This window comes from Phasianus colchicus, chromosome 1 (genome assembly GCF_987193195.1).
Source record: "Phasianus colchicus chromosome 1, bPhaCol1.hap1.1, whole genome shotgun sequence".
Lineage (NCBI taxonomy): Eukaryota > Metazoa > Chordata > Aves > Galliformes > Phasianidae > Phasianus > Phasianus colchicus.
Genome location: NC_143436.1, coordinates 11,262,396 through 11,283,945, shown reverse-complemented (window position 1 = coordinate 11,283,945; position 21,550 = coordinate 11,262,396). Strand labels below are relative to the sequence as shown.

Here is a 21,550-nt window from a genome sequence, read left to right as displayed (position 1 = left end):
TGCCAAATCCACAGACAAATTTCATAGCACTGTACTCAGCCCATCAGTTTTATCCTTGCTGAGGTTACTTTTGTGGAAATCATGTGTGAAAGTACATAGTTATAGGAAAGGTAGATAAGAAAGCAGCTGTTAATTTTATGTAATTCATGGGATACTTGAAATAGAGTGACTATGGTCTAGAGTGAACAGTATGTTTAGTGATAGATAGATTACAAGGCATCAAGGAACATTTAAATACAGTTTTCCCTGCTCTTCTAGAACAACTCTACAACTGTTTTTAGTGATACACTGAAGTGTTGCAAGTTCAATTTTACCTGTTTGGCTTCATCAAAACAGACATCAGGACCTTTTCTGTATCTGGGCTGTTTGACCATTTCACAAGGATTTGGCCCTTCATCTGTGTATCTGGTTAAGGAGCACATTTGTATTTTGGGCTTTGTATATAACCAAGATTAACATTCTGTTTTTACTTTTGTGGGAAAAGTTTTATTCAGACAGCACAGCAATTGAAATCAGCAGTCACAGTTCCCTAGTTAAGTGAGAGAAAACCAAATAAAATCAAACCAACATCCCAATAAAATAGACATCAACTATCTTTTTTAAAGGATACTGCTTAGAAAAGAACTCTTCGTGACTTTTAACAATTAGTAATTTCAGAACAATATGCAAAAAATAAAGGATGCTTCTATTACTATTGCACAAATATTACAGAAATTATTTGACAAAGTGGGAAACCTTCTGTTGTAATTGTGTATGTTACTATTGAGTTATATGGGCTGAATTGAATAAGCACAGTAAAAGTGAGGAAGTCCATCTGGAAAGGTAATGTTATATACCAATTGAAGATTGCAGTGAAGATTGTGGCAGTAATGCCAAGGCCTATAAGAATTATTTATTTTACTAAACCTATATTACTCCAAATGTCATAGAAAAGATTATCTCACTGTAGCCTTCAATAGTAAATGTGAGGTAGTGCATTGGTTTATGTCTCTGAAACTCATATTTGCTGATATTTAAGCATAAATACAATACTTCGCTTTAACCACAGACTAAAAAGATGCAAAAATCATTGCAGTGTACTAGAAAGGCACTAATACAATGAAAACAGTCTTCTACCGAACCTGCTGATATTACCATTCAGTGTGTTACATTTTTTGTTTTTGTGGGGTTTAAATATTTTTGGTTTTTTGAATCATTTCCCTTGTGGGTAGTACACACAATAAGCTAGAGTTTGTTTTTTTTTCAAATACTGAGCACCAAATTTTTTACCTAGTTTAGTATATCTAATGTAAATTTGAAGCAATCCAATTCATGCACTGCTGTGGAGTACTACATCAGATTCAGTGCAGTAAGAGAAGATGATCAAAAGAAGAGAAGGCAAGAAGACAGGGAATTTATTTCTACAGCTCTGCAATCTATTTCTGTCTTCATTCAGATGTTATCATACTCCCCTCCCTCTCCTCTGCGGGGGCCCAGGTGAAAAGGAAGTCAAAACATAGAAGAACTCTAAAAGACCACACGTACAAGCAAAGCTGTACCAGCCAGGAGGAATCAGAGCCTAATAATATCCATCTGAATAACACCTAAAGGTCATTCTGCCTATTTGTGTGATGTTATGCTACATCTGCATTTCACAATGTACCTTGGTTATAGAAAAGAGAGGATAGTCTAATACTGCATAGTTGAAACAAAGAATAAAATAGTTCATTTAGTCAATACAAGCCCACCCAGCTGCTCTGACTGCAATTTGAGGTCATTTACTGCCCTCTGAAAGGTTGGATCCCCACAGGGAAATGCACATAATGTGCCTATTTCCCATCAAACGTATTCTGTTTTCTATAGCATGTTTTATCCATAAATTCAGACAGTGGCAATAGTTAATCAAACTGTCATGGACTGAAGCCAATTAGAATATTAGGCTGTGTTTACATAGTTTTGTGACAACATGAGTATTGCTTCCACTCCAGTGTAACTTCCTCTTTTAGACCAAGCATAGATGGAATTCCCATTTTATGAATGTCAGAATGAACACGCTGTTTGTGCTAAAGAAATATAGTCATCTCTACCATCATTTGTTTTTATTTCAGGTATGGAAGTAGGCTGTCTCAACCAACTTCCTGACATGGAAAAAGATATATATTTGTTTCACATTCTGTCATAATAATTTACTATGATTACTCTCTGCCAAATTTTTCCTGACCTGTATTTCCTGTATTTCCATTGCAATTATCTACCTGTACCTAGTGGAGTGAACAGAGCAGGGCAAAGTTTCATCTTAGAACAATTTTTCACCAGATTTTTGTTTCAGTGCATGCTCAAGGACTGTACTTGGCAGGTACATCCTGTATTTCCAGCCAGATTTGAAGAATTTCCATGACAGCAGCTGGAAAACTATAGTCTTTGATGATTAAAGCAGATTCCACAAGGAGTAAGTAGTTCTTATCTGCACTAAGTATACAATTAAGTGCCTCAGTCACTTTGTCTGAGTGTTGCAGGCATCAGTGCAGCATTCAGCTTTTAATGACCAAGCCATCTCATATTGGTGTTACCCTTCTTACTTCTCTTCATAGATATTTCTTTGCTTTTCTTAAGGCTGAATAAGCTTGGGTGTCTCAGGCTTCCTTCTCACGTCCTGCACTCCAGCTGCCAGTCACTTTGGTGGTCCTTCACTGGGCTAGCTGCACTACGTCAGTAAGGTGCTGAGGAATCCAAGTCTGTATAAAGCACTCCAGGTGCAGTCTCATAAGTGTTTATGAGATAGGAAGGATCATCACATGACCTTTATTGCTAGGCATACTGCCAACTGATGTTCAATTTCTTCTCCATCATGACCCTCAAGGCATTTTCTGCAGAGCTGTTTCTCATCACTCAACCCTTAGACTTTGTCTACTTGCATACCATTATTTTGTCTTGGATCCAAGACTTTGCACCTTTTTCATTATGCTCCTCTGAGTCTATTTCCGCTGAGATCCTCTCAAACAACAGCTTTGCCCTCTACCTCAAGGACTGCTGTTTTAGATGATTTGTGTTGTTGCCCACAAATATCTGCTGCTTCAAGTACTCCAATGGCAACCACGCTACTAATATATACACAAACAGAGCATTACTTTCCAATTATATTGCAGTATGTCACAGACAGAAAAATCAATCCACATCAGTAAATAACTTGATTTTAAAGGATACCCGGCTTCTCTGCTTGCATCAGTGGCTTTGGATCACAGGAGCGGCATAGCAGTTGGCTGTCACTAATAATGAATACTAGATTGGTGTTTGAAATCTTCTCTGCATGATAAAGTCTGGAAAAAAAGCCGACAATAAACAATGCTTAAGTGAAACAAGGAAAATCGTATATGAGAACATCCATAATCAGAATAAAACATTATCTAACTTCTCAGAATCCAACTGCCTTCTCTTTTCTGTTAATGAACATCAGGAAACATTAATGACAAATTTTGTAATCTTTTTGACATTTTCAAGATTCCCTCTTTCAGCTAGACTTATTGGTGGAAAAAGAAAAAAGGAGTAGAGCACAGAAGGTCTTTAATTGATTTAACAGCTAGCTCTGTGCTTCTAAAGTAGTAGCTATACAGAGAAAAAAACATCAGTTCAGCATCAATTCTTCTCCCGGCAACACTGAAAAACAACAAAAAACACAAATGAAAAGAAAACACACACATAAACTTACCAAAAAAAAGGAAGATAAACCAGTTTAGGGTATTTGTGCTGTTTTTTGGATATGTGTTCGTTGTATTTTATGTATATATTGTTCTGCAAAAGGCCTTTCAGTTAATAGGATCATTTGTAATTTGTAAGTAATTGAAGAGATAGAATTATATCTGTAAGCTATAGATACACTTCATATGTTAGTTACTAAACATATGATTGTATCTGGATTTTTCAAAGAAAAATTTAATGCGCTATTACTTAAATCTACAGGAGAGGCAGACAGACCTTCCACAATCATAGTTTGTCAGTATTTCTTAGTCACTAGGAAAATCTATCCTAGATGTCAAAGCAAGACAAGTCAGGATAATGTAACAGGTTAATTACTGTTAATAGATTCTATTAAAAAAAAAGGTTTATAAACTTTGTAAAGGTGGTTGTCATTCTACACAAGGAAACATTTTGTTACTTAGATGTAAATGCATTTTACCAACTTCTTTTTTATCAAATTTTTCAGATGATGAGTTCATAGCTCTGATTAAGTACAGTAGGATGACAAAATACCTGATAATTAAATAACTTATGCTCTAATTATGTATCTGGTTGTTTTAACCAAGCTCAGGCCACCTCTTTTTTCTTGTGTTTTCCTGGCTTTATAACAATAACATATCCATCATAGTTAGAAACATGGTAATTATTTGTCTTAAAACAGCATCAGCTTCACTTATCCTTTCTTATATTGTTGATCTTTCCAGATTGCCAAGTGCACATTGAAGCACACAACTGTACTGACTGGGATACCGATGCATGGAGAATATCACAGTTGTCTTTGCATTCATCTATTTTTTAACATTTGCTTATGAATTTTAAATTGAGTAATCTTGCTGTTAAAAAAAAAAAGTTTAAAATGTCTATAGTATGTATACAAGTTTGGGCTTTTCTTTTCAGAGGGTGAGGCTGACAATGCAATATCATCTTTAGAAAATGTATTTAGACAAAATGTATTTCCAAGCCTTCTGACAGTACCCTCTGGAACCAATGAATGCTGAAGTTAATATAATCTGTAACAGCTCTTAAATCATCAGTACTATTGACTAAAAGGTAAATTTGAAAAAAAATTATGTAATCTTCTTGACCATCATAAATTTCAATATATAACTCCATTAAAGGAGATATCTGCTTCCAAGTATTACAGAACTCTTTTAAGTTTACGTAATAAATTAAAAGAAAACCAACAGTAAAGGAAAATGAGGATTTATTTACACAGAGTATATAGACTATAAAGCAAAAAATAAAATAAAATAAAAAATAAATGACAATGAATCATTAAATTCAAATTCATTCTAAGCAAATACAAATAATTCAGTTTATTCATACTCCTTAAATACCTCTACACTTCACGGAAGTCTGACGTAATTAACCTCAAATACATTTTTATTACTGCAATGGTGTCTTTAACTTTTTTCGTAATAAATGAATATCCAAAAGCTATTGTTAACATTGAAGTAGGCCTACCTTGAACAGTTGATGCAGTCTACAATCCCAATAAAAGATTTATCATCATTTTCAAAGAAATACTGAGTTTGCTCAGTGATACAACTTGTTTTAGGCAGAGCAGTAGAAAAATCATCATCTTCCATATCAGCTGCCAGAAAGAGGAACAAAAATAAATAAATAAAGACATTTTAAAAGATGTAGACAAAATGAGGTGATCCAAAATATGGCCCCCAACCTAGATTCTTACCTTCCAGTTCACTCAAAGTTGACTCTCTAATATTCTCTTGACTTACCTGCCTCAAGGAAACGTGGGAAAGTCAAGCTCAAAAACAGCTGCTGCAAGATAGACCTGAACACAGAAAAATAACATGTATTTGTTAAAGGGTTTTTTTTTTTTTTTTTTTTTTTGTATTTGTATTTGCTGTGTCCTTAAAAACTACTCAAACAAGAACAAGTAATAGCAGAATCATCACAGCTAATTATGCTTTTGTCAGCTATTAACACTGTGCTTGTATACATTTCACAGCTTCATTTTTTTTCTTTTCAGTTTCTTCCATGTCTTCTTTCACACTAATCTTTTATTTCACTGATGAGATTTGCTATCATTTGTGCCCATAACTTATGTAACGGAAATGTTAACATGCCATCCATGTCTTCCTTTTATCTCACTGCAGGAGGTGGAAGAGGCATGGTGGTGTTCCTCCAGCACTCAAACCAACCAGAACTCATTTGGAACACACTCAGCGAAAAGAGTCCTGAATTAGATACTTTACACTGATTAAGGCTCATTAAATTATCAGGAGATTAACACTGGTGTATTACAAGTATATTACAAAAATTATGACTTTAACAATTGATTTTTAAAATCATCTCTGTTCCTGCTCTTGAGGTACGGAATGTATTTTCTTCCTAGATGCTGGCAAAACACTTAAACAGATCCTTATACTTCACAGTTATTTTTCGTTGCTTATGATCACATTTTTCTTATGTCATTTACTTGAAGCAAGTACTGGCTTGTCACATAGTCAGCTCACTTCTCTTCTACTGACCTTCCAAAATAGGAATAGCTATATTCACATTCCCCGACTCTCTGCCTCTGTTTAAACCTTGAAGCTGTACCTTCCTATGGTCTTGTTTTAGGTTTGTTTCTAACGATAATGTGATGAGCAGTCCTGATCTCTCCTCACCACATCTGACTGTCATGCAGAGGGAAGAGACTGCATAACTTTACTCAAGGGTCTTTTCCTTTTCTCCTAAGCCAGTGTGGTCTACGCATAACAAAACTGAATCTGCCTGACATGTTTCTACTCAAGTCAGTGCTTGAAGAGGATCTGGATTTACTTCCATACCTTTATGCCTTCAATTATCATCAGATGGAGGGTGCACCAACCATCATGGATGGGAAGAAACCTACTGCAATTCAACAGTGATTGGAATTTGCTAACTGAAAGTCCAGCCCCTTACAACAGCTTACTGCAGAATTTACTGAGAACGAATGAAACCAGCAGCCTGGGAAAGCTGTAGATTCTAAGTTAAAAGAGCATGAAGGAGAAACAATATGCACTCTCTTAATGCTGATATATCCCGTATCAATTTCTGAAAACTATTATTCACTCTTTTATCCCACATTGTTTCCAGAAACATTACAGTTTTCCTCAGCCTGCTTCTCTTATTTCTCTGCATTTGGTTTTGCCAGGTGCCTCATTTAATCCATTTTTTGTCAGCCCTTTTCACTCTGCTTGCTTTATGTCCTTCTCTGCCTGCTCATGACCTAGATTCCATTAAAATTATGTTCACAGAAAGAACTATCATGTGGTACTTTCAAGTTAAACATCACACAAAATAAACCTCAGGTCTAAATTGAGTCCAGACCACAGAGTCTGATTTGAACACTGATAAACTAAAGTCTCTGTGTTTGAAAAGAGCTCAAGTTTCTGTTCTGGATTATTGCCCATCTCCAGTTTTTGATGTTTGCCGTTGTTCAAGAAAACCAAGATTTTAGCTGTTGCTATTATCAAAATGTAACCAACAATAAAAAACAACGTACAATCTTCTTAGAGCACATCATGTGAAAATTACTACATTTGTTCATCTACTATATATTTTAACTTGTAACTTCATAAAGTAGGTAATTTATTCTAGCTTGATAATTACTATAAAAAATAAGCATCATGAAACTTTAGAAAAGTGAAGAGACAGTCTCCAGTAATGCAATTCACATCTGTGTATAAGTATCACATCAGCCCCAATAGCTTACCCCAGCTTGGTGTTAGGTAAGTAGTCAATAGGGATTTCTATCTACATGGTTCTGAAATAGTAAAATCGTTTCTGCGGCCATTATTAATTACACATAAAGAAATCAAAAGAAAATAAAGATCCATTTAGGAGCTCCTAAATGAACAGAACAGTTCAAATATAAGAATTTCCCACACACACTATAAAAAATGCTACAAAACTGGAGAATTATCAAAAATACTTTAGATTTCCTTTTTTTCTTTCATATAGTTCAGTGTCCTTTTCACATCACTTCAAAGAACCAAATAATATATATAATTTAAAAAATTAGCTGACACATATAAACAAACAACACTGGTTATCCTGTGGTCTGAAGCACATTTTGCTTCTTTATATTTCACCATAGAGAAGTATTAAATATTTTCATAAAATGATTCACCGAAGAACCAAAATTGATTTTCTTAAGACTGTGCAATATTTCCAAATATAGTTTAATAGAACCACAGTATGGTTTGGGAAGCAATCTTAAAGACCATCTCATTCCTCCCCGTACCTCCATGTGCAGGGACTCCTTCCAGTAGATCTGGTTGTCTAGAGCTCCATGCAGACTGTCCTAGAACACTTCCAGTAATGGGAAACCTTTTTCAGTGCCTCACCACCCTCATACTGAAGAATTTTTCTTTATATTTAATTTAGATTTAGCCTCTTATAGATTACATTAGCCCTTGTTCTATCACTACACTCCCTAATAAAGAGTCTCTCCCTGTTGTTCCCCCTTCACAGCTGTCAATCAGACTTAGATTGTTAATCCCAATTTATTTACTGAAGCTGACTTTTTAGAGTTAGAACATACAGACACAAAACATGGCAAGAGTGGTTTGGAATTTAACTGCTGACATATCACTTGACTGTTGACAGTTCAAAGGGGTTTGGAAACATAATCAAGAACTTTCACCATGAGAAACGATCATAAAGTAAGGGTTAAGAAAAATTTTACTGGGGAAAAAGATAAAAAATAAAAGACTAATTGTCTTAACCTCCTACATGCTTGTACTTACCAGGCAGCTGCCGAAGCCCACCATCCTAGATGCAAAATATCTGCTATTGTAGGCTGAGAAAAAAGAACAAGATTATTATTTATGTAAACAACTGCACACTTTTACAGAAATGTCAGTTGCCTCATAAGGTACTACTGACCACATAAGCTGAACGAAGTCCAGCTCCTTGCTTTGGTTCTTCTTCAGGATCACAGACTGATTGATAGTCATACGACTTGTTAAAGGCATACAGGGACATGTTAATTAAGTTTCTCATCAAGCCAGGGTCAATTTCACCAAAGAATCTTCCAATCTGACGAAGAAGAATGTATAGAGATAAGTTAAAGTATTACCAAGTAGTTTTTGTACAGAAAAGTAAACAATGTTGTTACTTATTCTTTATTTTATTTTCTCTAGGGAGACTCATTCAATTGTGTCATCTATCATTTTATTCTGCTTGAAAATAACTGTTTCAGTAGCTTGATTGAGAACTCAAGTTAGGAAGTTATTAAATACACTACTTCTACATTTGACTACCACAAAAATAAGAGAAAGGCATGTGGATGCCATCCTACTTGCCCTCTTCACCAGTTTTATTCATCCATCAGTAGACCTATCATTCTAAAGGCAGAGCACAAATAATACTGCGGAAGCGTAGCACCTTAAACCATAAATAAAACTGTGAATAATGCTAACAAAATAACTGGAATTCCTCATATTTTTTTTCCCCCAAAGTGTATTATAATTGCTGAACAAGTTTTTAAAACTCTGATGTGCACTATAAATATATTTAGAAAAAAAAAATGCAGTATTAGGGTGAGCTGGGAAACAATGCTACTTTTTTATTGTAAAACATCTCCCTGTTCTGTTTTAATTACAGTACTCAAAAATATGCATACCTGTTGGGTATATTCATCCCGATTTGACATCAGAAGAAATCCACCATCATCAAGGATAACACAGTCCACATGCTATTATAAGAAAGCAAAATACGTTTTGTAGAAATGATTTGTCAAGAGAAACGTCTTTATTCTATACTTCAGAAACATCTTCAAACCTATGTGGCCAAATCACAACCTCATAGCCAAGGGCCAATATTATGCTAAAATAAGTAGCGTTACCAGCATTATAACAGTTTGAAGAGATCAAAAGCCTATTTGTGACTTAATTTCATGGAAGTTGTTTTGTAAATTCTTATTTACTCAATCCTTTGTTAGCTGTAAGAGTGCTATATCCATATTAAATCAGATGATAATTGAATCTGTGCTCATAATAAGGGACTACAACTCGTAGTGTGCTTTCAGCCACATGTAAAACCTTTTACTATTTGCAGCCTCTAAAAGTAAAGGCCCTAAAGACAGATTCTGAGCTTGTGATTTGAGATTAATTTCACATTTTTGTATATTTCATGCTTGCCTACTTAGTTCCTTCCATGTGTCAGGTGCAGGACTGGAAAGCCCACTGGTTCCCTATATTCTTTTAGCTGCTTTCAATCGGAGATTAAGGAGATAGCGGTGAGGCCCAAAGTACCCTTTTTCAATGTAACCCCTCCATTTAACATTCTTCTAACTCCACAAAAGATCTTAGAGAAGACCTTGAGAGAGGAAGCTTTTAAGCATATGGCAGAATCTGATACTGCAATAGTTGCTGAAAATGTGTTCTCCTGTGTGCCAGCAGAGTTATGGGATTCCCAAATCCTAAACGGCAGGAAAAAGAGGAAAGGAGGATGGCTAATCATTGTTGAAAAGTACATCACATACTTTGTTGCTTTTCAGTTTGCATTTACCTTTTTCTCTAAGGTACCCCTCTTCTAGATTCTTTTTTCTTTTTTTCTTTCTCTTTTTTTTTTCTGACTTGTATTCCCATTTTTGCCCTCTCCTCTTTTAATTTTCTCCTCAAGACATAGGTCACTAGGTCTCATTTTCAAAACTCTAATCTTCAAAAAATATCATGAAAGAATAATGCTCAATGCATCATTTGTCATTATCTTACAGATATTCAAAAACTGAACATATTCTTACCATACTATTTTTTTCACAGCCACAGATTTCACTGTTGCACTAAAAAACAAAAAGACAGCAATCTTCACAAAAATGTTTCATAAGAAACTGTATTTTGCAGTGATATTTATCAAACAAGACAAGAAATGATGTGATTTTTGATATCTGTATATTAACCTACTTTAGGGATACTGTGTGTGTGTTATTTGTCACAAGTACATAAAAACAATCTGCATTCAGTAACTATCAACAGCACAGTCACTACCAACTTCACAGCTACTCTGGTCCATTTCTCTTTTTGAGAATGGTCAGAGTATTAAAGATAAAGAACTTCTTTCTATTACAGTTTGAGGGACTTCTCAAGACTTTGGAGTTGTGAATATAAAATACAAGAGAAAGAACATGTGTATTTGTATGCTTCTATTTTGTGTATGTCAAGAAAGCCTAGAAAACATGATGCCAAGTATTTCTTTTTGACTGAATAGCTTCACTAATCTCAAAGTATGGAAATCTCATCTGATAAAGGAAACCCACCATCTCCACTTAGTTTTGATTACTAGCACATTTCTGTTTTTCTTGCAATATGTGTGTACATAAACACGCAACTGATTCCTTGCATTATGTCCTGAGCAAAACAATCAGCAGATAATGGCGGAGTTACTCATGTCAAACTAATTATGAGATGTTACTCTCTTTTTCATTATTCTTCTTTTCCTTAAGGTTCTGACATTTTGGGCAATGCATTTGCCTACCCATTGAACTACAGCTCTAATACCTAATACAACAAGCGTAGACACTGATTCCCTTAATATACAACCAAGCAACCAAAATTGCCTCGTCCAGTTGTTCCATAACTGTCTCCATTTTATGCCTTTCTCCTTTCTTGGTGTACTACATAGTTGTTTACCTTTTCCCTCAATTTTTGTTTTTCTTCTTCATGCTTAAACTTAGATATGAGAAATGAAAGGGCTGAAATGTTGTGATGTTTATTGCAATATAAATACTTAATGCTTACACTTCCTTCACATTAAATTTACAAAAAAAAAAAAAAAAAGAAACCAAAAAACCAAAACAACAACAACAAAAAAAAACACATCTTTTTTTCCCCCCCTTTTTTTTGTGAGGGGGGAGGAAATTATTTTGCAGGTTTTATTCACTAATAGAGAATGATCATAGTAAGCCGCCTGCAGGCTAGAGTATGACATTTTTCTTTGTCCTTTTCCATGTTCTATAATTATGAAAGCAAGACACGTACAAAATACAGCCTGTTTCAACATAGATGTATTTTGTGCATTTGGATGATTTAAATACCACAACTACTTGGCAAATATGCATCAGTGTGACTCTGGCACAAAAAAAAGCTGTTAGACTTATTTGCATTTGAAACTTTGAGAAATGAACATAAAGTTCAAAAAAAGACTTGGTCAATTGCTTACCAGGCTCTTGATTGTGGTTTTTGTGAAATTTTCCATCCATCTGGTTACATCAATTTTTATTCCAACAACTAACAAGAAATACATGAAAGACTTTTTTAGTAAAATGAAAAAGAAAAAAGGTAACTGTAGAATCCTATGAAGAGAGAAAAATTGTAAGAGAATCTAAATTATTAAACTGGAAAAGGAAAAAAATATGAGTTTTGCTCAGTTGTCTGATCACCAACATCCTTCATAAGACCAACAAATTTAAGTACTCTTTCTCAAACACAGACAGATCTTTTGATTTCCACTAGTAAGATTAAAAATTTTAGAGAAAAGAGTACTATAGAAACTGAAACTCCTTTGAAATCTCCATTAAAATTTAATGTTGAGCAATAGCAAAGTAACTCCAGTATTTAGAGTTTTAGCACCGTTTTGGCTTACCTGCAGGTTTCAGAAGTTTTCCATTAATTGTAATTTCCACTGCCTTGCTTACCATAATACCTGATTCATAGCTATTGGCACCGCTTTCTGACAGTATGTTTGGGGGAAGAAAGAAAGAATTAGAGTGAGATATAAATTTCTTCTTTTGTAATTGAAATTAAAGATGGTTCAAATATCAAGGACAATTCAAAGAATTCTTATTTGAAAACCCTGACGCAATTGTACATTGTATTTCCCACTTGTAATTGCTCAGACCACTAACACCTAGATAATTAAGAGAAATACTCTTTTCAGACTTCCTTCACGTTTGGTACATGATCTTTGCACAAAGTCACTGTAGCCTTTCGTCTACAAAAACAGCCATGATAATGTTTCATATGAGAGCAGCTCTGTTAAAACTAGGATCAGAGCCAAAGATTTTATCTTGCTGTTGTCTGTGTTTTTTAATACAGAGTATACTATCACCACTCACTAATGACAATTACTACTCTGACAGACTTCAGCATGTTTTCAACACTACCCAGTATGAAAAAGCAAGTTAAAAGTACATTACCTGGAGCTCTTTGAGGAACAACAAAGGCTTCAGGGAATTTATTTAATAACCTTGTTAACATTTTATTGAGAAAAGATGTAATAAATACATGTGAAATAACAGTAATAAAAGATCCATATGTTTAAAAGGGGGAGTATGTCATTTGTAGTAGCATCTGCTTTTAGATCGGCTTGGCAAGGTTAATGCTGCTTATCAGTAACAAGCACTTACTATTGTGCACATACAGGTTTTAAATATCACAGTATTTCAGATGAACAAGTTTTGGTTTGTAATAGTGATTTGAAAAATGTTTTTTTTTTTTTAAAAAAAAAAAAGCTTAGTTTAAGCAGTTCAGTGGACAATTGTAGACTCCAAATACCTGCTCCCCTATATCTGAGGAAATACACAGAACTCAGCTCAAATACAGCTTTTAAAGTAGTGTTATTCTTCAGTTTTAGATAATTCTGCCAAAGCATCTTTAGAAACCATTTTTCCAGTCTAATAAATGAAAACAAATATGCTCTGTATTGTCTCAGCTTTGTTAATTTTTTTTGCATACAGGGCCATCAATGTAGATGACAAATTATTATGTCCCTTGTTAGGTGCTTTCCCAGCTATCTTTTCCTTAATAATAGGTTACATCCCAAGATTTCTTTCTTTTTCAAGTGTTACACTTGCAACCTTTGTCACTGAGCTCAATTGTCACAGGAAACTTCCAGAAATATTCTAATATTGCACTAGCTAGCTCTGGACTTTTAGAACAGTGATGACTTACTGTTGTAGTAGGGAGCTGTGAAAATATAGTTGTCATTATCTAAACTTCGTTTATAGAAACTGACTTCATAAGTTTCTGCATTTTCCAACCAATCTTCTCCTGCCCTAATCACAAAAAAATAGCAATTAAAAAAATAATAATAATAAATAATAAAAAAATGGTTAGCATCGCATTAATGCTGTGCTGCACAGGGCTTTGTTGCTGTTTTCATTTGTTTTAATATTTCATAGTTGTAGATAACGTGAGATTCACCTATATAGTCATCAGACTTCATTAGCTTTAGCCGGTTAAGTGCCAGAAATAACTAGTAAAATATAAAGTTGAAGGGGAAAAAAAAAAAAAAAAGTATTATTAGTACAACATGGACCTTCTCTCCTTATTTTTAGCTGTACTGAGATAAATATAACTACAGCACTATTTACATCAAAATATAAACAAACCTTGATACCACATGCTATCTTAAGAAAACAGTATCCCAAAAGACTTTAAAACATAAAACATTAATAACACCAGAATAAAAAATAAACTGATCTTATTAGTAAAATCCATTTTGCGGAAACAAAGAAATCAGGTAATTTTGCCATTTACAGCATATCTGTACCTATACTCTTACTATTGCTTGTCAACAAAGGGAGTATTTAGGTGATTATATGTACACTTCAGCATTCTCTTTTCCCCCTGTGACAACAACATATTTTTCTCTCTTAAGTCCCTGAACTATTCAGTATGATTCTGTTAGTCTGAAAAAAAAATAAAAATCATCTACTGCTCTACAGTGAAGACTGCCAGCTTATCAAACAAATGAATGCTTAGGAAAATTAGGGACTAACACGGTTCCACTATCAGCACATGAGTACTTTTACTTCTTTACACAGATCTGGTTACAGATCAGTTACAAGCAGCGATATAAGTAAAATCAAAGAAAAATCATCCAATTTATTGTATAGTTATCAGAGCAGGTTTAAACATTTTCATTATCACCTTATAGTCTTTCATAGTAATAGTTACCTTTTGGGGAACACTCTGGTAATTCCACCATCCGTAACAACAAACTGTGCAACAACTCCATCACTATAAACAAAAATAAGATTAAAAGTAAAAACTGAAGTTCTCTTAAGTTCAAGGGTACATAATCATGATTTAAATATCCATCCTGTACAAAGATTAACTGTGTATCTCTTTATATGCATATGAATTACATTGTTAGGAGATCATGAGAAAGATTATGTTTTCTTATTTTTCAGGCTTCTTGTTTGTTTTTCAGACTCCAAAATTCATTAATAACAACAAAAACAACAAACAACAACAACAAAACAATCAACAGAAAGAATACTTACAGATACAGTTTACTCCAATAATTTTGGGCAAGTTCATTTGTAAATCCTGCATCCAGCAGAACTCTAATGACCATATCAGTATTACCTAGTAAAAGAGTCAAGACACTCATCTGAAAACATATGACATGGGGCTTAAGCCACTAGAATTAAATTCTGAGTTGCTAAGACGGTATCACCACCAAAATTAGGCTCTTTCTATGGTCATTCTGACTAACTTCAAGTTATGTCAAATATTGCACGTTAAACAAGCTGCTCTAAAACTCTTGATTTTGCTTAAGTTTTTCCAATGTTTTACCAAAGGAATAAGAAAATTGCTTGTAGCATCAGGTCTCAACTTTTCAAGGTCCCATTTAGTTTGGAAATAAACTGATTTTTAAAGCATGCTTCCATTGAAAAGCTTTATATTCCAGTTTGAGAAAGTTTCAACAAAACATTTAAGTTTTACTGAATACTTACTCTCTTACATGTTACAAAATCAGAGATAATCACCACAATTTAAAAAAAATATATATTTAAATTAGTCAAGTCCCAGCTTAAAAAAAATAAAATAAACAACAACAACAAAAAAAAAAAACACCCAGAAACAACAACAAAAAGACATAACTATTTGTCTTTTGAATTAGTGGCCTAGACGGATGTATTGTTTTTAAAAATCTTTCAGTAGATGGCTTGAAGTCAGTCCTTCTCAATCGTACTTTTTAGTATAATGCAAAAAAGCCAAAACTTCTAGGAATGGTCAACTAAACTAAACATGCACTTTACAGATTTAAATATCCATTTAATATTTAATCAATACTGAAAATATTATGGAGCTGAACTGTAACTGAATAATGTAAAGGGAAAATCTGGCTTTTGTTCTTTCATACACATTTTATGATTTGATAACATTTCGGCGTAATGACTTAAGCCCTAGCATATACAACAATATCACTAAATGTACTCTCAATATTAGCTTGTACAACTAGTGAGTATTAAACCAGAGTTTTCATTTGTTATGTGGTATAATCATTTGAGGCAAATGTTTTCACTTTCAAGGCTTGAGTCAAAGGACTCAAGAAACATTTTGGTTATTCATTGACATAAGTGAGTAGAATTAACTTTTTTAAAAAGAACTCCCTTCTGCTCCACCCTCCCCAATAGGTTTTTAAGACAGTTTCATTGGGAGATTTCATTGGGAGATTTTTTAAGCATTCAGTACTTTCAATACATGGTCTTTTCTGGATGAAAGCTACAATGCTGGACCTTCACCTCAAATTGATCACTTCAAAGTGATCCCATACAGCAACATGGTACCAAAAAAGCAAGGATAAAAAAGTGTTTATTCAAATTATTTATAAACTGTTAATAATGCTAAACAGATAATGCATTAAAAAAATCTAAATATTTAATTTTTCACGAGAACAGGACTTTAACATAATACTGGTGGTTTGATTAAAATGTTAAAGTCATTCTAAATGGAGTTTAAGGCAAAATTTAAATATGTGAGTACTATCTCAAAGTCCAGCGCTCACCAGTGCAGCAATTACATCCGTCTATGATCTTAAGCCCAAGTGAAGTCTCTTTTACCAGTCTGTGAAACACTAATATAACTCTCTTATCTTTTATTTTGATTTTTACATTGGTTCTCAGTGCTATCTATTTAGTTATTTTGTTATATAAGCTGACAAGAAAATAGGCATCTTGAGATCCTCTTTGATTGATATGCTCAAGAGGAAAAACTATCAGTTCAAAATATTTGGAGTGCAGTAAAACAAATTAGTAGTTGATTGCTTCAAAACATAATGCTGAAAGGAAGCATGCAAAACATGGGATGCACAGTGCCCTGCAATCACTCTTAAATGAACCTATATAACTCCAAACTAACTTTGCAGTCTATCTTGGATAAAAAAGTCCAACACCAGATGTATTCCTATTTTTTTAAAAATCAGAGATTAAAAAAATACAACAACAATGTGTGATTTGGGCATGGAAGCCTTCAGATTGACTAATTTTCACTTATAAGTAAATATTATTTATAAGAAAATCAATGAATTGAAAAGAGTACTTACATGATGGACTGCTTGGAGTATTTCTATCAATAAACTCATTGAAATTTAATAAAAATTCAGTGTTGTTTTCTGATTTCTTTACATCAGTACAATATTCTCTGAAAAACAATAAAACATTAGCCTTTTCAGATTTGTTTTGTATGGTTCTGAAGCAGATCAACAATCTGAAAGTCCAAGGAGGTCTGTGCCACTATTGTGAATGGTTGGAACCACTGCTGTAGTTCTGATCATAGTCAGTATTTCAGGAAATCAGGGTTCTGGAGCCTGCTTATATCTGAATTATCATGCATTAGATAGGGCACAGATTCTCAGAAAAAAAACACTCCAGAGTCTGTAAATTAAACAAGGAAATGCCTGATGAAATTATACTCTATTGGGTTGAACTGTACTGGAAAGTATGTGGACTGCTGTTGGAGACACTGTCACTTTATGTTCAGCTAACAATGGATTTATGGGCTGAGATCCTATCTTCTATGAAGGCAATTTTAATAAGGTACACACCCCATACACATAAATGCTTTCTGTTTTGACATAGGCAAACCAGATGAACATTTAAACTACTGTCATTTTCATAATGTTTGAAAGCAGTATATCAGTGTGCAATTCACTGAATACAAGCAAGCACAATAAAAGTCACTGGGCATTTTCAAGGCAAATGTTTAATGCCATTCGCCATCTAATAACTCTAATTAAAATGTAGAGAACATTCAGCAGTCAAGCCAGGAGTTCATTTTTTAACAGAATTATCTATATTAAATTAACTTTATGACCAAAAGAAGCCTGAGTATCTAATTAAGCTATCTTATTAATATTTACTTATTTTATCATTAACCTTAAAGATTTCAGGCATGATTTGGTGTACTGTGCCACCATTTGCATTTAAAGAAAGCTCCATATTAAACAGTTTTTTCATGTAGATCAGTTTGACAATTCAAAACTTGCTGGAAACTGCTAATTGGTACAATTGATCATCAATAACTTCAGTCCTTTAGAAAAATTGAACAGTTATTCTCAGAACATGTTTGAAGGTAGAAGGCTGCATCTTACATCTGTCTTACATATGAATCAATCAAAAAGAATCTAACTTTAAAAGGATTCAGAATTATATAGGATAAAAAAAAGAAATGGAATAATTTTTGAAACACCTTTGTGTTATTTACCATAATTAACTTCCAAAGGAACTTAATTTCTCAGAGTGCTGTTTCTCTTATTATAATAAACACATAATTACAAAGACAACCAAGACTGCACAGTTTCACAGGAATAAAAAGAAGGAACTAACAAACTGACTCAATCAGTTTTCAATGACTCAATCAAAATCTATGTTCAATGAATCAAAAATTAATTAATCCTTAAGTGATAGAAAGCTTTGAAGCACTTCTTTTTGAACTGGAAAAAAAAAAAAAAAATCAAGGTAAGTATTATGGTAGCTATTCTATAAAAGAGAAGCTAGAGTACAAAGCAATAAAATCTTAAAAGATGCAGCCACGAGAAATAGACAGATGTGTAAAAGACTTCCATTAAAAACATCAATAAATGATGACATTAAATTTTACAGCTCCCTTCATTTAACACAAAAATGAATAATAGCCTGAAGATGCTGTCTACCAAGTAGAAAAGGCTGATCTTTAAAAAAATGGATTTACTTTTTTATCTTTTTATAACTCAAAAATTTCATTTGTCAATTCTCTATTTTATTAATATCCTTAACCTGATCAAATTCCTATTTATTGCTGAAATAATACTTACTACTGGGAAATTAACCAACCTTGGTGCTAGAAACGTATAGCCAGCTTCATCAAAATTATCAAGCTTCAGTGTTTCTGAATCTACAAAGATGAACAGTGAAATCAAGTAAGCAAATGACTTATCAATATCCTTCTCAAATGTCTGACTAGCTTTTGCATGCGTTTGTGAAATAAAAATGTTCATTTTGCAACACTTTCTTACTAATATACTGCATACTTATCAGTATTACACAGTTTAGGATGAAATTATTTGATATTTATATACAACACACACTTGGCAACAATACTGTATCTAACAACCTAATTAGAGGTGACATTTAATTAGCATGAAATTTTGTATTACATTAGAGTTACAGTCTGATACAAAGAAATACTTGGGACAAAGATTTGTTAGAACATGAAAAATGCTTATAGAGCTCTTAGCCATAATATTTAAAAAACCTTGCCTATGTAAACATCACTTTCAGTGCTACCTGAAAATAATGGCTTCAAAAGTTGGCATTACTGAATACCAGGTGAAAGGACCAGACAAACAAGGAGTAGAGATTAGCAACATACTGAAATATGTATGAAAATAGAAAAACACTTAACAACTTTTTTTATTTTCTATTGTTGTGGTACCCAATGGGAAAAGTCCTGAGATGAAGAATACAGAGGAGAATGTCCGGTAGGAATAGAAATACAAGTGAAAAATTTCAACTGCAGTAAACAGAAGGAAATTGAGCAACAAGAATATACTTGCCCTTTTTGATTGTCACTATCCATCAGAAAGAGAAAGCAGGGAAACAGAAAAAAACAGGGTAAAGCAAAAGGGGTCACAAAACAATATTTTATTCAAACAATCCCTTGAATAAAAATATTGTGCATAGAAAGATCAAAGGTTCAATTTATGTACAGTTTAGTCTGGAAAAAAGACAAACATCTTTGAACAGTGGAGAATATGTCCTCATCAATCACTTCTCAAGTACCTTCTGTGCTAGCCACCATGGTGGCTATTTCAAGGGTCTGTTCTGTAGGTTACATTCATGTAAGTATAAAACCAGATTATCTAATCCATTAAAAAAAAAAACAAAACAAAAAAACAAACAAACAAAAAAAACTGCATTCACTCACTAAAACTTAAATTTTAAACTACTTATGGTATGACAAAGTCATGAAAATAAATCTCTGATTATTGAAAACTTGCTTTAAATCTTCATACCAAGGAAGTGAAGGTAGAGGACACTGATTTAGTGCTCGTCAAGTATTCTCTAAACTACCAGTTTATACCTGTCAGAGAGATTCACAGCTATTCAAACCTTAACTGCACATTTTTACAAAGGATGTGCTGAGTTCTATTTTGTTTACTATCTAGATCACTATGCAAATCTACTACTTAGATCTAGTTAACTACATCTAGTGGATGAAAAGCTTTTCAATACTCACAAGTATAATTCCCAATTACCTCTCCAGAATCTGTAAATGTCTTGAAATTAGTCTTATAAATATATATATATTACAACCATCCACTAAAACTATCTTTAGAATGCAAAACAAAAACCTAGCTGCAAGCCAAATGAAACAATGCTTTTACATTTATCTATTTCTACAGGCATCAGACATAATTTGCTAAATATGATACTGCAACTACTGTAAATAAGATAAAATAAGCTCTACTAATATAGTCCATATCCTAGTATTTAGCTAATAGAGTGAAAAAAAATGGTGTCCAGACCCTTAAAAAGACAGCAACAGAGGATACACAAAGCAATGATTCTATAGGTACATAGCAAGGGGAAAGGGACTGTCAGTGAAACTGGGTACCTGCACATATTCTATCTTTATAGAATATTTCTTGTACCTTGGATGTTACAATGAATTAGAATCATTGCTCCAGATTTTGGGTACATTATGATAACATTAGTGAATTCAAAAGAAGCTATGAATTTTAAACATAATTTTTGTTTTTTTTTAAGTGAATCTGAGACTTGGCAATACTTGACAAAACCAGGGAACCTTCATAATACTTACATCTGGCTTGAGTTATTGGTTCTTCTATTTTAGCTTTAATATAATAAAAGCTGTATGATGGTAACACCAATGCCAAACTGCAAGAGAAACCAGATAAGTAAAACAATTGTTATTTGCAGCCATTTCTTAATTTCAGCTTTTAAGTGTTTTGAAACCTTTTAAGAAGTTTGGAAATTGGATCCTCATGTGATGAAATAGTTACATGGAGACATAGCAGCCTCATACTTTGTAATAGGTACAGGTAGGTACAACAATGTCAAACGATCAAAAGTCAAACATTTAGGCATAAATGCACTTCCTTCACGGATAAGGGATAAATTTCAAAAGAAAAAAAAAAAATTGCAAATAATAAAAATCATGATTTCTTGTATCTTTCTCTAACACATTTCACATCAAAATTTAGCACAAGTCAACATGGTGATCGACTGTAAAAAACAGCATATAATACTGCACTTACTTGCATGCAGCATGTAGACAAACTCTGAAAAATATAAAACACCTACTGGCACATATGAGGAAAAATATCTAGCGGTATTTAAATTCACTTTACATTCAAGCCATACAATATTTTTCAGAATCATGAGGTCACTTCTAATAACCTTTGAAATCACACTGCAATAATTTAAAATTTGCAATGCAGAGGATTTCTTTTATTTTACATATATTTTTCTTGAAAACAAACCAACAAACACATAGAAATAAGATCCCTTCTTGCCACTAATTCTATACACATGTAGAAGTGAGAAGTGCTCCGTTTTAAAAAAGGTATGTAAATGACAAGAGGTGTAAATCATCACTAAAGAGGTATC

The 21,550-nt window shown here is 33.4% G+C and overlaps 1 protein-coding gene across 8 annotated transcripts in view; it reads right to left on the bottom strand.

Moving 5' to 3' along the window:
* The window catches only part of CACNA2D1 (calcium voltage-gated channel auxiliary subunit alpha2delta 1), a 359,292-nt gene that overhangs the window by 12,393 nt on the left and 325,349 nt on the right, over window positions 1-21,550 (bottom strand). For all 8 annotated transcript variants that reach the window (XM_031591457.2, XM_090135242.1, XM_090135262.1 and 5 more), the window contains 16 exons: window positions 20,742-20,818; window positions 18,752-18,812; window positions 16,984-17,081; window positions 14,936-15,020; window positions 14,607-14,669; window positions 13,599-13,702; window positions 12,292-12,378; window positions 11,869-11,936; window positions 10,454-10,492; window positions 9,332-9,403; window positions 8,593-8,745; window positions 8,454-8,506; window positions 5,454-5,509; window positions 5,179-5,308; window positions 3,184-3,296; window positions 315-397 (listed from right to left, as the gene is read on the bottom strand). In XM_031591457.2, coding sequence (XP_031447317.1) covers window positions 315-397; window positions 3,184-3,296; window positions 5,179-5,308; window positions 5,454-5,509; window positions 8,454-8,506; window positions 8,593-8,745; window positions 9,332-9,403; window positions 10,454-10,492; window positions 11,869-11,936; window positions 12,292-12,378; window positions 13,599-13,702; window positions 14,607-14,669; window positions 14,936-15,020; window positions 16,984-17,081; window positions 18,752-18,812; window positions 20,742-20,818 — 1,342 coding nt within the window. The remainder of the gene's footprint in view (window positions 1-314; window positions 398-3,183; window positions 3,297-5,178; window positions 5,309-5,453; window positions 5,510-8,453; window positions 8,507-8,592; window positions 8,746-9,331; window positions 9,404-10,453; window positions 10,493-11,868; window positions 11,937-12,291; window positions 12,379-13,598; window positions 13,703-14,606; window positions 14,670-14,935; window positions 15,021-16,983; window positions 17,082-18,751; window positions 18,813-20,741; window positions 20,819-21,550) is intronic.